This window comes from Panthera onca, chromosome C2 (genome assembly GCF_046562875.1).
Source record: "Panthera onca isolate mPanOnc1 chromosome C2, mPanOnc1 haplotype 2, whole genome shotgun sequence".
In the NCBI taxonomy this organism is placed as follows: domain Eukaryota; kingdom Metazoa; phylum Chordata; class Mammalia; order Carnivora; family Felidae; genus Panthera; species Panthera onca.
Window position 1 is genome coordinate 31,915,257 of NC_138347.1, and position 22,709 is coordinate 31,937,965.

Sequence of the window (22,709 nt, forward strand, 5' to 3'; positions counted from 1 at the left end):
CATTATTTAAAACATTTTGAAAAAAGCATCACTGAGCGCTAGAAGTCCCTGAAAACAAGTGTAAAGAATGAGGTAGAAAGAGCTACACAAAGCTGTAGGCCAGATTTTCTCCCTTATGTATTTAACGTAGATATGTTTATATCAAGGTTTGATGTTCGACCAGTTTTCCAGTTTTTCAGTCAGGAGCGCTCTCTCCCAGATAATAAAAACTGATAGGACAGCTATAAAACTTGTAAAATGCCATTACAGGGGTCCCATAAATGTAAAACTGCCGATAGAGTTTGGGGATTTACACCTAGTGTTTGTCCCTTCACAGAGGCAAACATTCACAAAGCCACTGTAATAACCCTTCAAAATCAGATAATATTCTGACAGCTCAGTTTCACTGACAAAAGAGTCCTGGGCAGAAGCCAGGAGGCCCAGGTGCGCCGTGTCATGCCAGTATTTAATGTAGTCTAATATCAGATAGATGCTAGTGAGAGAAAATACTCTGAATAAAGTACAGATAATAGCATGGACAGCCACTCATTGCAAAATTACTTGTGCTCATCATGCTGGGAGCTTTGTATTAAATTTTTCTGTCAAGTGGCAGGAATCACAGGGAAAAGTGCCTCAGAAAACCCTCCTTGTAACCTCGGATAAGGATCTATAATATTAGGCTTTCATATGATAATGGCAAATGATGCCCTTTTTGAAAAATTGCTGACTGGTAATGAAAGTCCTAATCAGATTGTGGTTGGAGAGGACCAGGAGGTGTGGGACAATGTCTGTGACACCTTCTTTCCCCACCCCTTAGTAAATGTAGCAAACTTGACAAGATGGGTGAGTCTGAGAGAATTTATCTTACATGAATTTTCAACAAAGCCCTTGGGGTTGTTTATAAAACGAGAAGGTGGCGGTTTAATAAATGCTGGGCCACCTGAGGCACTTTCATTAAAGGCTTTCTCTAGACAACATCACAATGTTTGCATTAGTCTCTTGTGCTCCCTTGAGAATACAAGCGTTACCTCTTCAGTGAGAGTCGATATTGTATGTGAAGGCATGAAGGAGATGATTCGATTTGCCCTTCGGTGCACAAAATAAACTGTAACACCGCTATAGCCAGAATTAACATTCAAATAAGTTTACTGTTTTCTATTTGAATGCCAAATTCCAAAAGCAAAGCAAAAAAACAGAGAGGATATTTCGGAAGATTTACCAGTGAATGTGATGAAGGCTGCTTCTCTGTCTTACTTCAGCTACAGTAAAGTCTATTTGCTTGCAACTACAAAAATAACCTCTTAAAAATATTGAAAGTAGACACTATTCTTAGTTTCTTAAATAACCATATCATTAGAAGTACTAGAGACGCTTAACAAAGATACCAAAGTCGAGCATTTCGATAAGGAATATGCAGCTTACCATTAATGAATTTTAAATGTAATTTCTAATGCCAGTGGATGCATTTTCTAGTCCTAGAGAGCCAGGGAAAATAGGCGAGATTCATAGATGTTTTCATACGTTTCAATGGACTTACCATCTGTGTAGGCTTCTCTGCGCAGATGTCCTGGCTGGTGTTTTTGCTTCTTGGCTGGTCTGGCCTTCTGTATTACCGCAGCACTCATGTTGCTGTCTGTAGAAACAGGACTTGTGGGTCTTGGGCACTGGGATGCATGAAAATGTCGGCGGCCTGAGGAGAAAAAAAAGGGGAAAAAAAATCAGAGCCAAACTCATCAATGAATTTTAATTATAACAATAATAATAAAAGGAAAACAGTGCAACTAGCAGCATCCCTAATTTCCTAAAAATAGCTTGAAATAAACTAATCCAGCAAATAATAGGATTTTTGTTATTTTGCTTGACCCATCCACTGGAAAAAGAAAATGCACAGAGAGCATTTGCCAGTCTTTTTTTTTTTTTTAATTGTAGTACTTTTATTCTGTTAAAGTTCTTGATACCACTTATTAAAGAAAAACAGCCCAATTATTTTTCCAACTAATTTCACTAAAATGTTATTAGCAAACAAAGATATTAATTAAATTTTTGCATAGTATATTCAGTGGCTATTGCTTTCTCAAGGGAATAGCCAGACTCCTTAAGAAATTTGCATTCTAGGGGTGCCTGGGTGGCTCAGTCGGTTAAGTGCCCTATTTCAGCTCAGGTCATGGTTTCATAGCCGTGAGTTTGAGCCCCGTGTCAGGCTCTGTGCTGACAGCTCAGGGCCTGGAGCCTGCTTCGGATTCTGTCTTCTCTCTCTGCCCCTACTCTGCTCGTGCTCTCTCTCTCTCAAAAATAAATACACATTAAAAAAATTTAAAAAAAGAAATTCATATTCTAAGAATGAACAGTACTAAATACTTCCCTTATTTTAATTAAATAGATATGCTATTCTTTGAAGGCAGACTCCCAATAGCTTAATACATTCTGAGGTATTTATCTTAAGAAGGCCTGAAATTAAGGTAGCTCACATACTTAGACTCGTCTAAAATTACTTCTGCTCTTTTCTTTGATAAGATGTTTACTTGCTGATTCTGGATACTTAAAGTGACCCCTCCAGAAACTTCTATTTTTTTTGGTAGTAGTAGAGGTGGTTTGTTTTTTTGTTTTGGGGGGGGGGTTAATATTTGCAGGTACCAGTGATAATTGAATTTTCTAGTTAGACATGGTACATCTCAGTCCTCTCCAATTTTCTGGCTGTCTTACAGGCATGTTGTATTACAATGGCACAAAATATTTAATCCATAATGGCAAGGGAAATCATGGCCCTATACTTGACCTTCATTATCTTGGTTCATAGAAATTCCAGACACACAAATCCGGAATTTTTTGTTGTACTACAAGAAACTTCAAACTGAACTAGCCAACACGTCTTTTGGCTATAGACAGGCCACATACAGTGAAACCAATGTATTTAAAAATGCTAACTGAAGCATATTAAATAATATACACTAATGTGGCCAAGTGAGAAGCAATTTGATTGGATTGTTCATTCATATTAACTTCAAGTCATATGAAAAGCAGCACCCCTTCTTGAAAAGACCATTTTAACAGGCAGAGGCCAATGCATGTTTAGTTCATTATAATTATGAGTCAAACGAAAACCAGAAGTGCCACTAAATTACAATACAATAAAATATTAAACCAAACTCTCTTTAGCCATGATGGAGACTATTACAATTAAAGTTACATACCCATGAAAAGAGAGAATTAGGGCTGGGACTGAGCACATTCTTCATTCTATTGTGTAAAGCCATCTACTGCTCATAGACCCTGAGGCATAAGGTCGTTTACAGATGAATTTTTGATGTTATTTCAGTGTTTTGTTGATTTAATGAACTGAAACACACCCTTAATGCAATCTGAAAGCAGTAGTTTGGGAGGCTTAATTTCACTTTCTTTTTTTTTTTTTTTAATAGAGGATTAAAAAATAAGAAGAAATAAAAGCTATGTATACAGTTGGATGTTATTTATTAAGGAGGATAGGTAGGTATGGATAGTTATTTTACTATATTTAGTAGCTACTGAGGGAAAAAGGGAAATTTGGTTGAATTTCGTAAAATATTAGCATGGCTGAAATAAATACATGTTCTACAAAAAAGGTCGAAAGGTATTATTAGACTTTTTTTCCCCCACAACACATTCCTGATAAATAACATATAGAAATAACTTTATTTTCTCTGAATATATTCAATAAATGATAAAAAATAATGACCAATCCAGTATCTGAAGAGAACAGGGCAAAGTACCTATGTGATAATTACTAAATTAAGAAAAAGAAAACAACAAAACAAGATAGCAATTACTGATATGTTGTGATAGTTGTTTATTTCTGTGAAATGTGTTTTGCTGGCTACATTATTTTACTCAAATATTTGTATTTTTTTGGCTACCAGAAATTCATATACACACAATGTGTATATGAATGTAATATATGCATATATATGCATATATTACATTCTATGGAGATAAATGTTATGTGATAAATGTTTGGCTTAAATCTAAATTCTTTCCCTTTCCATATTATTTACTCAAGGTTGGGAGTAGGAGATAAATAAAAATGGGTCAAAACGTAAGGATAGATATATGATCATTGTAAACAGGCTACTGGTAATGAAAAAAGAAAACAAAAAAAAAAAAACAGAAAAAGTTTGGATTAACTTTATCTCCAAGTTATTAGATTAAAATGTTTACTTTAAATATGAAACATGTATGCTTGAAAATATATGCATATTACACACATCTTTCTACCTTTCTCATTAAAGTAGTCTTCTGAGAGGGCATGAAGAGCATGGGAGTTAAGGACAAATAGCCCATTTTCCAATGGTGGCGTTTCCCCCTCTGGAAATTTATTTATTTCTCCTAGATAACAGTATAAGAGAACTATCACAATGAATTCTATTTTGGTTGCTTTTTGCACCTTAAAAAAAAAAAATCGTGTAACACAAACCTCAGCTGACTATAGGCAAACCTAAAGAAACCGTATACATATCTGCTACGACTTTTGTAAAAACAAGAACTTCCCAGGGAGTGCCACTCACATACAGGATTTATTAAATAAAAATAAACCAGAAGATTTAAAAAGTCTTGTCAGGAGAAAGGGAATAACTGAGTTATGTCATATTCTTGAAACTTAGTTTCCTTAGGCAGCAAATAAAAGGCAGTGGTAATAGTTGCATTTCACATCAGACGCAAGATCATAGGCGGTAATTATCAAGTGACATAAACATACCGAGTTTCCTTTTCCAACTTGGTGAAAAGTGCACAACTTACCAGCGGCATCCTGCATTTGGCGACGTGCCACTTTGAGGCCAGCATACTCTGCTGCTGCCGCCACTGCCTGGGCAAAATCGGCATCGGTGAAGAAGGAGCCATCGGAAGAACTAACACTGGAGCGTCCACTGGAAATGTTGTCCTCCTCTGAGGCTGAGCCCCAGCCATTGATCATGGACCCAGTGACAGAGCTCTCGAGGTCTCCTACACTGGAGGCAGGGGTCTGCTCAAGCCCACGTAACAAAAGCCGTCTGGTCTGCATCTTGGCCACTTCCATGTCTGCTTCATCTTCTTCCTCTTCTGGAGCATCCGTATCCATATCTGAGACAAGAGGTCCTGAAATGTAGCCATAGGTATGTGGTGGGGAAATCGGTCGTGGTGGTGGAGGGGGACTCACAGGCTGCCGTCTGCAGGAAGATGAATAAACAGGTTTGGCTCAGCTCATTATTAGGACATACACAAAATACATTATCCAAGAAATTCACGAGTACACTGATTTGATCTTTGCTTCTGTGAAGCTAATTTAACCAAGCTGGGCTTTCTTTTAATTCAAGGGTAACAGAATATACTCAGCTACCTGTAAGTCTCCTTATGTTTTATCTTTTGGATTATATTCAATTAAAAAAGGAGAAGTAAAACATTCTTTGGAAACATATGCCTATGTACTTGTCTTAAAGCTTATTGAATACTACTGATAGATTATTATTACCAAAGACAACAGACATCAGTTCTGAAACAGATTGCTCCATAAACCTGTTTCTTTCCCTTTTCTTCATTTCCACTCCTACCATTCCAAGCAAATGGACTCATCTGTTCTGACTACAGAGAGTAGAATTTCATAGGATGGAACAATTACACATTCAGCATATGACAATTTCCTTTAGATTCTATTAAAATAAAAGGCTATGCATGCCAAGAGCATTTTTTCTCTGAATTAATTATACACCAAAGGTGATTAGCTATTTTCAAGCCTATCACTTTCACCATTATTCCACCTGTCTGTTAAATAAAAAGCTTACAGGTATTTTCTTGATATACTGGAATTAGTTAAGGGCAAAAGCTGAGGACAATGTGAGTGGTATTGTACAATTTAAGTTCACAGAGTTACCAATAATTACTTTCAGTCGTCTCTCCACAGATCTGGAGAACAACATCAGGTATCCTTCTACCACCATCTGACACCGTCACCCACAGTGAGTATAAGATGCAAAGATGACTGAGAGGACAGAGGGTGTTCTGACTTCATTGAAGTAAGGTTCGTGGAAAGAATTTATTCCCAATGGGGGAGGGGGGGGAGAATGCCCAGAGATTAACTCCTAATTTAGAAAAGTGTCTGACAAAAAGGAAGACATTAGTGATTTCTAGTTGAACGACTGCTTAGTCAGTGTCTTACTCAACAGTCCCAATGCTCTCTAAGCAAGGTAAAAGAGATGACATAAGGGACAATGTCATTTGGAAGGGTCATAAGAATACTTTTTCAAATCCTGTGCCTTTGAGAAGTAAGGAGGATAGATTCCACACCAGTCTGCCAACCTGAGCATAAGCACTAGAGGAGTGTAAGATGAGGATCGAGTGCCATCTGGTCACCTCCACAGTTCGGGAGGCTAGGAAAGACACAGCATGAATTTCACTGGCTGGTAATCCACCTAAAGATGCGGCTGAATTGTTCAAGGACTACAAATGCCTAGAGATGCTGCCCAGGATTGAGTCCTTCATCAGGGAAGAAGCCCATTTCCCTCACTATTCTTATAATACTCACAAGCCAGATGACATAAAATACTCATCGGGGCTAACCAAGGAGAAGACTGGATCTTCAACTACCTTGTCCTTTTTTAAGTTCCCTCTTCCTTGCCTTACCTGTAGGAGAATGGATCCCGAAGAGGGAGGAGGATGAAAGTGGTTAAAAGCAGGGAATGCCCTGTCACTCCATGCCGCCACCATAACCACAGACAGATACTATCTGCAAAGGATGTCTGGGAGTGCGCGATTATAGTTGTAAAATGAACAGAATTGGAATTTAAGAAAAAAAAAGAAACAAAAAAAAATGACTAAAGGAAAAAAAAGATTCAAACCAAAAAACAGGCTCTTAACAGACGGTGAGCAAACAGATGGTTAGCAAAGGGGAGGTGGGTGGGGGATTGGTGAAATAGGTGATGGGGATTAAGGAGGGCACTTGTGGGTGATGAGTGCTGAGTAATGTAAAGAACTGCTGTACCCCTATATTGTACACCTGAAACTAATATAACACTGTGTGTTACCTATACTGGAATAAAATTAAAAAAAAATAGGATTGGGCCTTAAATAAATTTAAAAAAAAAAGCAAACAAACAAAGTCATAGAGGATCTGGTCAAAATCTAAGGGACCTACTGTAGTGAAATAAAGGAAGTTCAATAAAGCACAGTTTTGAGGGTGAGATGGCAGAGGCTCAAAGAAAAATGTTTTGTGCTTTTTAATTCACTGAATTGAGACACTTCAATCAACATGTTGTGTTAATACAAATAGCATTAAAAATAAATGATCATTAAAATACTATAACTAATTTATTGAGCACTTATTTTGTAACTAAGTATATTTTATAATACTAACTCATTTGATTCTTTTTAAAAAATGTTTATTATCTATTTTGAGAAAGAGAGAGAAAGAGAGAGAGAGCAGGGGAGAGGCGGGGGGGGGAGGCAAGTGGGGAGAGAGACAGACAGACAGAGAGAATCCCAAGCAGGCTCCATTCTGTCAGCACAGAATTTGATGTGGACCTCAAATTCACAAACAGTGAGATCCTGACCTGAGCTGAAATCAAGAGTCAGGTTCTTCACCGACTGAGCCACCCAGGTGCCCCAACTCATTTGATTCTTACAATAGCTTTCCACGGAAATGCTTTTATTATCATTTTACAGATGAGGTACTGAAATTCAGAAAAATTAAAGACCTTGCCCAAATTCCCACTACTAGTACGTATCAAATATAGAATTTAATCCCACATTTCACTTCTCAGGTTAACACCTTCCTTCTAGGAATGATGTTATTACATACATATACACATATATACACATATACACATATATACATATACATACATATGATATGTAACATAATAATTTACACACACACATATATATGTACATACATACACAGTTCTTTAATGCGCTATTTTTTTTTCTGGGTGGTTTCTAATGCATCTGCGTGTGGCAATAAAAGAAATATGGAGAATATGCCAAAGCTGAAATTATTTAAGAGATTAAAATGGATAATTGTTTCAGTATGGACTGTGTTGTACACATAAGAGGAAAATCTTTGTTTAATTTGGACTGCAATAAAATACCATACTTAAAAGTCAATTTACAGTCTTTGTCAGCATGCACATCCAAAATACCACAAGAAACTTCTTTTTTTAAAGACATGTAAGACTTTCTAGCACAAAGGGGACTATTCTGACCATCAATAAAGGGATGTAGAACAGCCAATTTCACTATGAAAGGAAGCCAGCATTGTTGTATTTGGATAATTCACATTTGTACAGCAAAAGCAGCTCCATGTTAAACAAGGCCTGGCTTTTAACTACTATCCCTGTGCAAATGCTGAGGAAAGAGAGAAAAATTTATTCAAACCATCTGTAAATAAGGCAAGCCCAGGGAATGTGTGATAAACATGTACAGTTTGAAATATGCAATATATTCTATTTGAAAACAAAAAGCTATTTCAAGATGCCGCACTCAAGTGGGACTTGCCACAAATGAACCTCAACCCTCTAGATTTTTCTCCCTGAGGGGTTTCAACATCTTCTGAAATAATGTACGAGTATATGACTGCAAATCACAATACTCTAGGCTCCTGCAAAAATGATGTCTTCATAAACATGTTCGAGAGAAGACAGGAAACAATGCCATTAATTCATGAAAGCAGGTGTTTATATAGTTCACCACATACAATTTACCAGGCAAAAGACAAAGGGGGAAATGTATACTTTTGAGCTTTTCTCTAAAACTGTTGTAGCTTCAATACACTGTAGAATTAAGCACTACCCAGTTAATAAACAGACAAGATATTTAATTCTCCTTTGCCTTTTTACTGTCTTTTCTTTCCAAATGTATCATATCCGGTTTGTCTATATTAATAATACATTGGTAAATCTCTTAGCCCATACCTGAAAATTACTTTTTCTACTTGAGAATTTTTTGCTAAATATCGACTACAGTAAACTCAGTAGGACCACTTTTTGAAACAGTATACACAAATAAGTTTAATTATATGATTTTCATAGTTACTGTCTGAAAAGGGAGAAGAAAGATTACTATTATGTTGGTCACCTAGTTTACCTAGTATTAGACAAGAAGAGGATATCTACAAGCTCATTAGAATGCCAGAATGGCAATATCCATATTAAAGCCAGTCTGAAATGTTTAATTAAATGTTGCAGTGATATAATGGTTTTAGTTCAGTAATTTCTTATTAATATACATCATACTGTTTATTTATGCCCCTAATCAATAAACATAACAGTAAAAAATGAATTCATTCTTTAAATATTCACTCTGCCCCTATTACAGTGAGGACTGCTAGGTTCAGAGACCAAAGGAATCACAAGCAAAAAAAGCCTGGGGAATGCTTTATACTCGAGTCATAAATGGATATGATTTTAAGGCATACATACTTAATAGAGCCAACTATATATCAGGCCACAGCAGAGTGTATTTTGCAACGATGCCCATGACAATATCTCCCATTCCAAATGCTCTTCTGGATGAGAACTTGCCACTCCCCCATCCAGAGAGGGAATTTAGTTCTATACTCCTGAATCCAGGTGGACCCTGTGACCACTTTGACCAATGGAATACAGCAAAAGGGAACTGTGTCAGTTCTGAGTGTGGCTTTTAACTGGCCTGGAAACTTCCTCTTCCTGCCTTCCTGGAAGCCTGCTGTCATGTAAGAAGTGCCGCAACCCTGAGATCCCCATGTTACAAGAAGCCTGGTCTATGATTGAAGAGACCGTAACAGATGAGACCTGAGGTAGAGACAGAGAGAAGCCACAGGGTATTGAGATATCAGACACATGAGTAAAAAAACTGATCTCAAAGTAAATCTTCCAGCCTCAACAGACCAAACGAAGCCATGTGGATTAGAGATGAATTGCCCAGGTGAATCCTTTTTGAATTCCTGATTCATGGAATTGTGAGGAAAATAAAATGGTTGTTTTAGGTAACTAAATTTTAGAGTAGTTTGTTAGGTGGCAATAGAAAGCGGAAGTCAAGCATCATGTTAGAAATTCTGCTAAATAAGTAGATTTGTTCTTCACCTGAAGGGGCTTCTAATCCAGTAAAGGAGACAAACAATTAATTAAGGGTGTAATGATAATAAGGTATCCACAAACAGAGAATGTCTAAGGTGTTGTGGAAACACATAGAATAGGCTCCTATCTCAGAGTTGGGACATCAGAAAAAGATTCTGTGGAGAGCCTCTACCATTTAATCTTGGATCTAAAAGATACATAAGTGTTAGTTCCAAAAAAGAGTGAGGATAATGGTGTTCCCGGAAAACAGGATGGCATGCGGAAAGACCTCAAGGTGGGTGAGAACACTGATCATTCCAGGAACTAGAAGAAACTTAGAGTGAAGGCACCATGAACAGAGAAGAGGTGAGTGGTGATGAATAAGGGTGGGAAGGCATGCAGGGGTCAGATCACAAAGGGCTTTGATTGCTACATTAAGGAATCTTGCCTTTATTCTAAGGGAAATGGGAAGCCATTGAGAGATTTTAAGCAATGGAGAGACTTGATCAGTGCTGCATTTTAGGAAAAATGCCTCTGCACAGTCTGCAGCAGGAAGATTAGATTGAAGAAGGGGCAAGGCTAAAGGCAACAAGACCACTTATGGACCATTACAGTAATACAGGCGAGAGAAAATGGCTGTCGGAGGTAGGAAAGTGCCTTTATGGCTGGAGATATGTGTATTGTTCTCAGTGATATTTAAGCAGCTGAAATCTATAGGAACAAGTACTTGGATATAAGGGTCTGATGCTCAGAGTGAAATCTGTAGAGAAATAGCTATCTATCTTTAATGAGTATGTCATTAGGGGGGGTGGCAGGATGATGAGAAACAGAAGCCATCCGCTGATGGGGCAGGCATCTGAATAGGTCAAGGGTTTGAGAGGAGGTGTTACTCAAAGACTTAACTAGAGATGAGAATTACAGCACTGTATCAAAAATGTAGACATAACTTAAATTCCAATGTTAAGGAATTGTTTAAGTAAATCACAGTATGCTTTTGTTTAATATGAATATCTAAATAAAAAGGTATTGATGTGGAAAAATACACCATTCAGTGAAGAGTAGCTTATAAAATAACATGGGCATGTCACAAATTCAAAGCAAGGTAAGTATATACACAGATGAGAAACTGCAAAGATCTCTACTGAAGTCTTAACAGTAACTACTTCTGACGACACCCACCATTGGTACTTTTACATTCTCATTTTGTTTGTCTGTATTATCAAATATTTCTATAGTAAACATGTAGAATATAACTGCGTGATAAAAGAGCAATTGTAGTTTTTTGTGACTGTCGTTTAATGGGCCACACCTACTTCTTATTACTGCCCAGGGTTATTTCCAGCCACAATCTTGAAAACAAAATTCTTTTTTTTTTTTTTAATTTTTTTTTTAACGTTTATTTATTTTTGAGACAGAGAGAGACAGAGCATGAACAGGGGAGGGGCAGAGAGAGAGGGAGACACAGAATCTGAAACAGGCTCCAGGCTCTGAGCTGTCAGCACAGAGCCCGACGCGGGGCTTGAACTCACAAACCGCGAGATCATGACCTGAGCCAAAGTCGGACGCTTAACCGACCGAGCCACCTAGGTGCCCCGAAAACAAAATTCTTAATACCTTCATAGACCGAAAATCATCATTTAAAAAAGGCTGGAAATAATTAAATAGGATTTTAAGTGCAGGTAACCAATACATTTGCCAATTATGCATGTTCATTTTGAATTCGTGTAAGTGTTCATCCCCCTAAAGCAGCAGGGGGTAAGTCAACTCTAGTTGTCCTGTGGTATCAGACTCCTTTCATCAAGCACTTAGCGAGGTAAGCTTTGTAGAATCTCAATGACACGAGTGAGGCATGAGCTCTGCCCTCAGAGAGTTTTTAATTTAAATAGCAAAACAGACGTACCAATAGCAAACCGTAATGCAACATGAAAACTGATCAGCATGGTAGCAGAGCTGTGAAAAGACCATTGTGAGGAGAAAAGAAAAGAATCGGTTGATTTTTGCCAGGCAGCCAGATGAAAGTCTTACAGACGGGATGCATTTTAACAGGGTCTGGAAGGATGAGAAGTGCTTGCCCAGGCAATCAAAGAAACAGCATGTGCTAACACATGTGTGCCTAGTGAGGACACTACAAATTTTGGTGACGGCCATGAGAGGCAAGAGTGGTCTGCCTCTCCTGCCAGCTCTAGAGCAGCCCTTTCTGGGCCAGGAAGTGGCAATTCTGACCAGATGTTGGTTAATTTAAGGCAAATTCAGGGAATTTCAAACAAAGTAATTAGAAAAGAAGGTGTATGGAGACTGGGAGGGAGGAGGTAAGTAAAGGGGAAAGGACTGAGGAAGGCTTTGACCACTGGGCTGAAACAGCAAGACCTGACTCTGAATGCAGGGGCACATTACCAGACTTGTGGTGTGTAAAGAAAGATAACTTGGAGGGTGAACAGAAAAGGGGAGACAGAAGAAAAGTGCAGCTCAGTTCAAGAATATGGCAGAACTTCAAGGGATAGGGATGGTGGGCCTGCCTTAGTAGCTACAGGAATGGAAACAAAAAGAACAAAAGATATTTTGAAGTCAGAAATGAAGGGGTTGTGAATGATTTAATTTAGGGAATGGTAGAAAGATAGGAGAAGAAAGTAAACAACAGGATAATTCAGCTGATCTAAAAATGACACATTTTTTTTGTGATTTTTGACTATTTTTATTTTTTTATTTTTATTTAAATTTTTTTAATGTTTTTATTTATTTTTGAGACAGAGAGAGACAGAGCATGAGCAGGGGAGGGGCAGAGAGAGAGGGAGACACAGAATCCAAAGCAGGCTCCAGGCTCTGAGCTGTCAGCACAGAGCCCGACGCAGGGCTCGAACCCATGGACTGTGAGATCATGACCTGAGCCAAAGTCAGACGCCCAACCGACTGAGCCACCCAGGCGCCCCAACTACTTTATTTTTAATATGTTGAGTCAAATAAATAAGGATTAATGATGCTAAACAAGATAGCCAACAAAGGAGGAAATGGAACAAGTTTGAAAGGTCAAGTGCAAAGACAAAGAATTTGGTTTGGGACAAGTGTAGTGTGAGATGTCCAAGTGAAAATACCATTGTGGTGCTCAGGAAAAAGGGTGGTCTGGCTAAATAAATTTGAAAGCCGTCAGAATATAAGTAATCATTGAACCAAGTAATGGGGTGATGGCATAAAGGTGAGGACAGTAGGAAACTATTATCTTCAGATTCTTTACATACATTATCTCATCTGAGTCCCACAAAAACTTATAAATTTGCCAACACTGCAGAAAACTTATGCATGATAAAGATGGACAAGTCTTTAAAACAAAAGAGTATTTATTTATTTATTTATTGAAAGAGAGGGGGAGGGAGGGGAAGAGAGAGAGGGAGAGAGAAAATCCCAAGCATATTTGGCACTGTCAGCACAGAGCCTGATACAGGGCTCGATCCCAAGAACTGTGAGACCATGACCAGAGTCGAAATCAAGAGTCGGACGCTTAATCAACTGAGCCACCTAGGTGCCCCAAAGATGGACAAGTCTTTAGACTGACCATTAGTAGGTTACTTTCTGTAGACTAACAGAAGCAAAATGGTAGGAGTCAGAATGCAGTGGGCTGAAGTGTGAGGCAGAGTTCATTAAACAGCCCTATGGAGTAGGAGAAGGGGAGCAGATAACTAGAATAGGAGGCTAAGAAAGGGGAACATTGAAAAGCAGTAGGATTAACAGTGAAGAGAAAGAAGAACCCACAGAAGAGGAAGAAGCTGGAAAATCAGGGTAGATAAAAGGTGAACTGATTGTGATTGATTTGAGGAAGGTGGAGAGGATAACATGAACACGAGAGAAGGAGTTTACTGGGAAGAAGCTACTGTGTGTCACTTACAACACAGAAGAGAATGGTGGGGAAACAGGTGATCTGAGAGAATGTAAGGAGGATGCTGAGAGATTTCAGGACTCAGAGCCTCCATGAGCCTCTCATGTGCTTCAAATAAAAGCAGTGGAGATGGTCTGTGACCTTAATAGGGAAAAAGACGTCTTATTTGTTCTCATTCTCCATGAGGTTTCAAGGGTTAACACTATTAAAGGCAAATGTATGGCAATCCAAATCCCCCCTTGTGACACAGAAGAAGGCTTAACTACCTCCTTTATTTTAGAGAGTATATGATTTGAATTTGGTAAGAACATCTTACTGATAGAATAATTAATAAACATTGCAAATTCTATTTTAATCTACAGAATTCAAGCAGTATAAATCAGAATGCATTATTTATTCAAGCAAATTGAAGGATGATCTTCTGAGGCAAATAACATACTCAGTTTCGAATGATATTAGGAATACAGAAAGTTTTGTGAATATATATATACACAAATATATATGTGTGTGAAATATAATGTCTCAAGGGTAATGAAATAGTACAAACAAAATCATCAACAATGAGAGGAGCTAACATGATGCAGTAATAGCTTTTACGTGGTAGAAATGACAAGTGAAGTATTTATTTGTGTATAACAAAAATGTATTGGTTGGCAATGCTGAATTTTGGTTAAAAAAAATCCAACACACACACACACACACACACGCATGCACGCACACACACACACACACACACACACACACACAATTTAGTAAACCGGACAAAAGGATTCCAACCTAATATTTCAACCAAAATAAGGGTATCTAAGATCAAAGCAAAATGAATATACCAAACTCCTTTTGCAACATTACAGCGAGGAGGTAACAAATCACTATGCAGACTTAACTTAAAAAGACAGGAGAAAATCTTTCCACAGTCCAAAGCAGTGACTTACCCATGCATAAGGAAAACTAAAATGCAAAAACAGGCATCATCAATAAAATGCTCTAAGAGTAGCAAGCTACATATATATATATATATATATATATATGTATATATATACACACACACACACACACACACACACACACACACACACACACCACATGCTCTCCATGTGCTTACGAATTACGAATGCAATTATCATAAGTGGGTGAGTAGTAACGCACATTATTTTATGGTTGCAAGTTCACTGGGATCAATTAATCTAATGTTCTGGTCAACACTACTACTTGATATGTTAATTACTCGGGCTTACTGCATGACGGTACTGGGAAAAAGGCTATGTGACATGAAAATTACTCCATATGATAGCGTTCTCCAAATGCCACTTCAGAGTGGAAATTATCTGATTTGTCAGCAAAAGGCTAGTGACAATGTACCTCCTATCGGGTTGGTGCTGCATGTGGCCAATCTCCTCTGGGCAATCCTGTAACATGGGCTGGAGTTCTTCTTGTGGAGACGGGGTCAGTGTCGCAGTGGACTGATGGCTGTAAGACACAGCAGCTGGAGAAGAAGCTGCTCCCCGTACAGGGGGGGTGGGGCCTCGTTCATCTTCCTCCTCTTCCAGTTCGTCCTGTTGCAAATACATCCTGGCTGGTGGCACGGGACATGGCATTTCTTGGTCATAACTAAAAAAACAAATCATAAGCACAGCTGGATTTACTGCAGGCTATTCAAAGGAATTATTTGTATAGTTAGTGGAATGGTCAGCTTCAAAAAAAATTTTTTTTAATCTGAATGTTGTGAGCCATGTTAAGGGAATATTGTAAAAAAAAAAAAAAAACAGTTCACAGGGCACCCGGGTGGCTCAGTCGGTTGAGCACTGGACTTCAGCTTGGGTCATGATCTCACAGCTCATGGGTTTGAGCCCAGCATCGGGCTCTGTGCTGCCAGCTCAGAGCCTGAAGTCTGCTTTGGATTCTGTGTCTTCCTCTCTCTCTCTCTCTCTGCCCCTTCCCCACTCGTGCTCTGTCTCTCTCTCTTTCAAAAATAAATAAACATAAAAAAAATAGCTCGCTATCATAAAGGTTTGCAAATGCTACATATAATATTTTTCTCTGAGTGATTACAATTTGCATTAGCATATTATAGGCTCTGAGAAGTCATGCAATAAAGAAATCTCTTTAATGCAGTTAAACTTGGTACTTCTTAAATGTTTACTTATTCTATGCTCCCACTTCAACATGATCTCTAAAAGACTCAGGGGGTGGTCCTACAGATGACCCAGAGATGATAGGTTAACCTCTGAGAAAAATTACGCTTGAAAAATCCTTTCCTGAAAATCCACCTTTTCACTGAAATTATGATAGATCACTATTGCTTCAGTTGAGCACAAAATGGAGTAGTTGGCTTGCATTTAGGATATTGAATAAAAAACACAATAAATAAAATAGTCAATAAACAATAAAATGCCCCACTACTCCTCTGCTAGAGCTGTGTGGAAACTCTAGATGGATCTGGGAAACATGTCTTTCTCTTTTCTCCAACCCCAGGGCAAATGGTTATTGATTCGGATGGCAGTAATTTACTGCATTATATAAACTGTGTTGATGTTACCCCTCTCTTTCATTCATTCTCCACCACCTGCCTTGTTCACCTGAACTCAGGAAACATGATGCTCCCATAACATGATTTCTTTGTATCTTCCTTTATTTTACCAATCCCACTACCTCCCTTTGACATCATTTCTATGTTTCCTGTCTCAACAAGTAACAGCAATTTGTTCACTTCTCGAAACTAAAAATCTTGTACTCATCTGACTTATTCCTCTCTCTCTCTTCTACCTCGAACTGTTCCCTAGTTCATCTCTGTTTCATCTCTAAAAATCTCCAGAATCGATTACGTTTCTAAAATGTTGTATGTGCTACTGCAATAACCTTTTAATCGATCTCCTTGTCCCCAGTTGCTCTATCCTTCTGAGTCCTCACATTGCTTCCAAAATTACTTTATTATAATACACATCACTCTCAGATCATTCATTTGCTGCATAGTAATAAATGGCTCTCTAATTGACTAGAGAGAAAAATACTAATACCCAAACAAGACATTCCAGTACCTGTAATCTGGCTTACACCTGCCTTCCCAGCTTCCTCTTCCTCCCTCCCATTGTTTCATCTTTGTCCTCCAGGAGACCACATCTCTGTGTGGTCCCAATGTCCATAAAACCCCTTCTCTTGATTGAGAACTGTATCATTTGCCCAAGTCAAGAACAAAGCCAGCAGATCAGGAAACCTCCATTCTTCCCACATACGATCAGTCTCTCCCTTTGGGGCACCATTTCATCTTATAGGCTTTTAAAAAACTATATCCACTTATTTCATTTTAGTCCATTATATGGTGGATTAAAATAGCAATACATGTTGTTAATATAGCCCAGAAAATGAATTTTTATAAAAATAGTCAATCCTCATTTTTTTTGTAGATTCCATACTTGCAAATTCACCTACTTGCTAAAATTTATTTGTAACCCCAAAGTCAATACTTATGGTGAAAAATCTGAGTCACTCTACCTTCTTGTTTCAGCTTTCATACTGTAACAAGTATCCTTTCTACAGTCTATATAGTGCCACATTATTCTCAACTTTTTGCTCTATATTGATAATTTACCTGTTTAAAGTAGCCTCTGTGATCTAGTGCTCCTAAGTGCAAAAGGCTATGACGTGCCCTAACAGAGAAAATATGTACATTAGATAAGCTTTACCCAGGCAGGACCTATAGCACTATTGGCTGGGAGTTCCATGTAAATGAATCAATGATACATATTACATAAGGTGTCTTGAAACAAAAACACACATAAAACAAGATTATGTATGGATCAGATGACAAAAATGCATGGCCAGGGACTTGCAGGAACCTATCCCTGTATTTCCCCTAGGAGTAATGGCTCAGTATTTGCTAATTAAATGACTGGAAAAAGAAAGGTACAGAGGCTTTGTTTCTTGGCATACATGGAGGAGTAACACAACTTTTTTGTGGAGAATGAAAGAACAGTATCTTTATGTTTACAGGAATCACTAAAAATACAGTAGTTTCAGGTAGATTTCATATTTTTTTTGTTAATTATCTATGTCACGTGAGTCCTCCTCCATTGACTATACAAATGAGGCACCAGCTTTGCTTTTTTGAGAGGAATGATGTCCAGTTCTACAGAATCTGCAGTGAGAGCAAAGCACATTAACTTCCTCATCACTGTCCTGTGATTATTTACACTTGTTAAAACCTTGTGAGAGACAATTCAGGAAGTTTAAATTCCCAGTGTTCAGCATAATGTGTTAATATCTAAGAACAAACAAAATTTTTCAGGATACCTTAGCTGCAGTACACATTTATTTTATGAAAATTCAAGAATATGCAATGGAAATTTTGATATTTAAAAATGACAAAATCATGACGGTGTATATCATGATATATATGTATGTGATCTTCTATATGTTTATACATTCATGATTATATATGTCAGTTATATCTCTATAACATAAAATATATATGCAAATTGTATGTGTGTGTATGTTCATGACTCGTAATTCTTAGTTCCAAAAGAAGCTTCTAGGGCACAGATTCCTTTTTCTTTTCTTTTCTTTTTCTTTTTTTTTTTTTTTTTTTTGGCAGCACTGAGGATGTTTTCCAAGCCCTGCTGATATAGTAGCATTGTTTTCTCCAAGACAAATGTTCCTGGACCTTAGGGATGTCTTCCCTTGGTGATCTAGTTTAATAATTACTCACTATGGGTTTAAGGAGCGAGACTATTCCATGTACATCTGTTCTGAAATTCTTCTTACCTTTCATCTACAGAAATGCTGTACTCTTCACTATTGCTGTGAGGTGGAGGATGTGCTGGGGGAGGAGGAAGCAGGTCTGCCCAGTTCATGCCACCCTGTTTTGGAACTTTGGGTGTCCGTGCCCCTTTCTTGTGCCCTTGACTCCCTTGAAAAGACAGAAAACCCAAGTCTTTTATTTCTGGCCTTGAAGATTTTTCTCTTACCCACAGGTGAATTATTTCCTGTAAATATGATCTTATAATTCATATATATATGAGCAGATAAATATGCTTTTCTTCATTCATCTTAATAGAACTTTGTACAACAGAACATGCAAAGGATTGCCAAGTTTAACTGCAAAATAAATAGCGAAAAAGCAATAAAGCCGTAAATGAATTTTACAAGTCATATCGTTAATAGTGATCTTCTTACAGCAATTAATTGCATTATGGATTATCACCTAAAACAAATGAGCTGTAGACATATTTTCTGAAGTGCCTTTCTATTATTTAATTGCTGGAACCTAAAATACAATATGATACAGATACGATCTATTAGAGTTCCACTGTTGCATTAAATCACTGAATATATATAATTTGTACTTGTCCATTGAAATGTTTTATGCACAATGAAATTACTAGTTTTCGTCAGAAAGGCAGGTACAGATGGAAATTATTGCTGGGAGAACTAATATAACTAACAACAAAAGAAGCAGAGAAGTGATTTTTAAAAAGGATAGAAGTGTTTTTAGCCACACTTTCTATAAAATTGTGGCTTAGAGTAAAATGATGTTGCTCGAACATTTACAGTAGTTTGAAATAGCCCAATTATTCAAGTGCCCAGTGTTCTGATTTTAGATTTGGCATATTCTTTAAACACAGGTAAACGTACATTTTAGAGTACTCATTTTAAAATAGTTTTGGGTCAAAAGATACTTGGGGATAAAATAATCTTTATCTTCCTCCTCCAGTATGATACATTTTAGATGCTTATGGAAATTATAGATGATGAGCCTATAATTGTTTTCTCACAAGATCCCCCAAATCAGTGAGTTTTATTGTTCTTTTTAGTTTTAACCTCTCTGAAAGATTTCCAAGTTACATGGTGCATAAAACAGGTTTTAGTATATTCAATGACCCTTATTTCTTTCAAGTCTCTTGGGGATTTTCAGTCCAATGACTGATGTTTGTTAAGCCAGAATTTCTTGAACGGGTATGTTATTGTACCAAGTGTGGGCCAAGGGACTGGCTGTTATTGATAAAATATGACTGCCAGGCCTCTGCATGTCTGTGACCATTCTCTCTTCCTCCACTCAGCTGTATCAGAATGATCGTCCAGTCATCATGGACTTGACCATAACCAGTGCCTTCCTCTTGATTTCTTGGCGAACATCTACTCTAGCTAGTCCGTCTGTCCTAAGATGCCTAAAATTACAAATTTTTCCTACACGTCACTTGCTTGCTTCATTCTTTTCCCTAATTAACACTAAGTTATACATCTTTGTATCTTTTTACCAAATATTCACAGAATACAGTGAATAATAAATAGCAGCAGAAAACCAGGATCTAGATATCTAAGCTCTAAGCTGAAATATGGAGAAAGTCAATTTAAAATTAATAATATAGAGTCATGTTTTTCCCCCATTAAGATATGATTTTCTCTTTAAGTGGCTAAGAATTCAAAAATGAAATGGCATGAAATATCAAATATTAAAATATTTTCTATGGTTTTCCCAAGAGTAGATCCTTAAAACAGTTCCTGTTAATTCGGGGTTTATTTCCTTAAAGCAAAAATCCTTAGTGAGATTTTATTTGTTAAAAAAAAAAAAATCAAACAACACATAGTAGAATAAGAGTAGCTCTAAAAAAGGGAAAGAGGTATTTCTACGCTCCTTTAATTCAAATAGGAATAGTTTCAATCAGTGACAAAATGCAGGCTTAAAGGTGTCATATCGGCATGCCTTAGTCAAGGGAAAATGATAAAATGCAAAGGTCATATTCATTTCACAAGAAGAGAAGAGACACTGGCTAAAAGCATCTAGCATCAACTTCAATCTGGGTATTGGGAGGTGATATTTCTACCCTCTCCTGGAGAAACATACGAGTCAAGATCAGTTGGTTTTGTTCTCATCATGGTGTGACTTGCCACATGTTAGTTCTATTAATGAGCCACCTTTAATTAGAAAAACAGGACTTAAGTACCAGCAGATTCCCATCTGCAATCCCTATCAGGCAAACAGCTGGCAAGCAGCTGCAACAGCATGAAGACCACAGGGAAGGGCTGCGTTGTGGCTTCCAAGGCACTTACACACTTCAGTTGGGAGATCGCTTTACGAGGCTTTGGAGCAAGAACTGAGGGATAGTGGAGAGATTATAAACTGAGGCAGGTTCCTATTGTCCCTAGATCTCATGCTATTGTCTCTTAGACTCGTGAATGTGCTCAAGTGTACTTGGATTTTATGTGCTTTATAGCCTGTTTCAAATGGTAACAAATTTAGCAGATTAACTATATGTCCAATGCGTTTAGTTTTATCTCGGCCAAGGGCAAAAAAGAAGTTTCAACTGCCTTTCAAGTCTAGTCCACGCTTTTGGCTTTATAAAAGTTCATTAACAAGGACGAGAATAAGATCCTTCATCTTCATTACAAAATGTAACATATAATGGTTTAGTGAATGGACTGTCTCTCAAATTGCAGCGATAAGACCGATGCCTGAAAAATTTCAAATTATATATAGTGATTAAACATGCCATATGTGTATATCAGTTGATTAGCATTCAATTTGTAATCCTGGAAGATATCATCTTTTTAAAAGGAGAGATTGCCTTTCTCTTTGGTTCTCCATACTTACCAGATGTACTACTGCCCCGGTCTGAACTGTTGTAAGATCCTCCTGTATTCTGGTCGTATGACTGGTTGTATGGGATAGTTGGAGGAATTGTGTCATTTGCTCGATAATCTAGACATTTCAGATGGAAAAAAAAAACACTTTTACTTTCTCTTTGATGCCTTAGTCATTAACCAGCAATTAGGCTTTTAAGTTAATAAGTTGAGCATTTTCTAAGTTGTATGTAAGTCTAAAGGAGGAAAAGTCAAGAAAGGCACGTTTCCTTTAAGATTTATAAAATACAGATTCTTTGCGTCATCTCCTTTATATAAATCAGACTAAACACAGGTATGAACAAATCATGAGGGACGATTTCTTCTCTTTAAAATATTTTCAAATCAGCTAAGGCAGAAATCAGAATTGCTTCACTTCTTAACTTTAAAAATGTTAACAACAAAACAATTTTAACCCTTAGAAATCAGGAAGATACCATGTCTGCAAATCATTTAAAAAATTTAGAATAAAAAAAACCCCATGAAACCTGTCAGCAAGATTATATATAATAAAAAAAACATATCCATGATAAGAAAACAAAGTATCTCAATCTGCCACAGGAATGCTTCTGCTTACTTAGGCAAAGGTAAAAATCCAAATGATAAATTTGCTACTGGAATGTACTGAGTCATAATCTGTCAGTTTAGTTGCATTCCAGGGTCTTTACTACAGTTGACATACCAAGTCTGTTACAAGCAGTATAAACAATAAAAAAGAGCTCTGAAATATTTGTTTAGAGGACTGTCAGAGCCTTCCAAAGTCCACAGTAAAGCCATATACTAAGGAAGAGTAATATAACAATAGCTGTAATTCCCACTGTAAATGACAGGACTTCAGAAACTGTCTTCTCCACCTTTGTCAGCCTTTGTCGTGATCTTGTACAAGAGTCTTAACAAATATTTACCGAACTGGATTTTTATGCCAATCAAGTGTTTTTCTTAAACTTAGAAAAAAGCTGGATGACTCTACCGTTAAAATATACAACACTAACTTGAACAAACAGAATGTTTCTCAAAGTTACCTTTTTGTAATCTCTGACTGTCATGCATTTTATTTTTGAAGAAAATGGTCACAACTCAAGGCTAAAGAAAATAAAACTGTGGCTCTAATTTTCTACAATAAAAGGTGTCATTTACCTGGACACCTGTGCAAAATTGCCCTGATCTATTCATATTAGAGGATTTCTTTTTTTCCCTAGAGGTATAACTTT

At 37.4% G+C, this 22,709-nt stretch overlaps 1 protein-coding gene across 8 annotated transcripts in view; it reads right to left on the bottom strand.

The window, feature by feature from the left end:
• ROBO1 (roundabout guidance receptor 1) overlaps positions 1-22,709 on the bottom strand; it is a 1,123,873-nt gene that overhangs the window by 14,435 nt on the left and 1,086,729 nt on the right. For all 8 annotated transcript variants that reach the window (XM_078452893.2, XM_078452898.2, XM_078452894.2 and 5 more), the window contains 5 exons: positions 21,470-21,577; positions 18,643-18,787; positions 15,244-15,492; positions 4,750-5,156; positions 1,517-1,669 (listed from right to left, as the gene is read on the bottom strand). In XM_078452893.2, the coding sequence (XP_078309019.1) occupies positions 1,517-1,669; positions 4,750-5,156; positions 15,244-15,492; positions 18,643-18,787; positions 21,470-21,577 (1,062 nt within the window). The remainder of the gene's footprint in view (positions 1-1,516; positions 1,670-4,749; positions 5,157-15,243; positions 15,493-18,642; positions 18,788-21,469; positions 21,578-22,709) is intronic.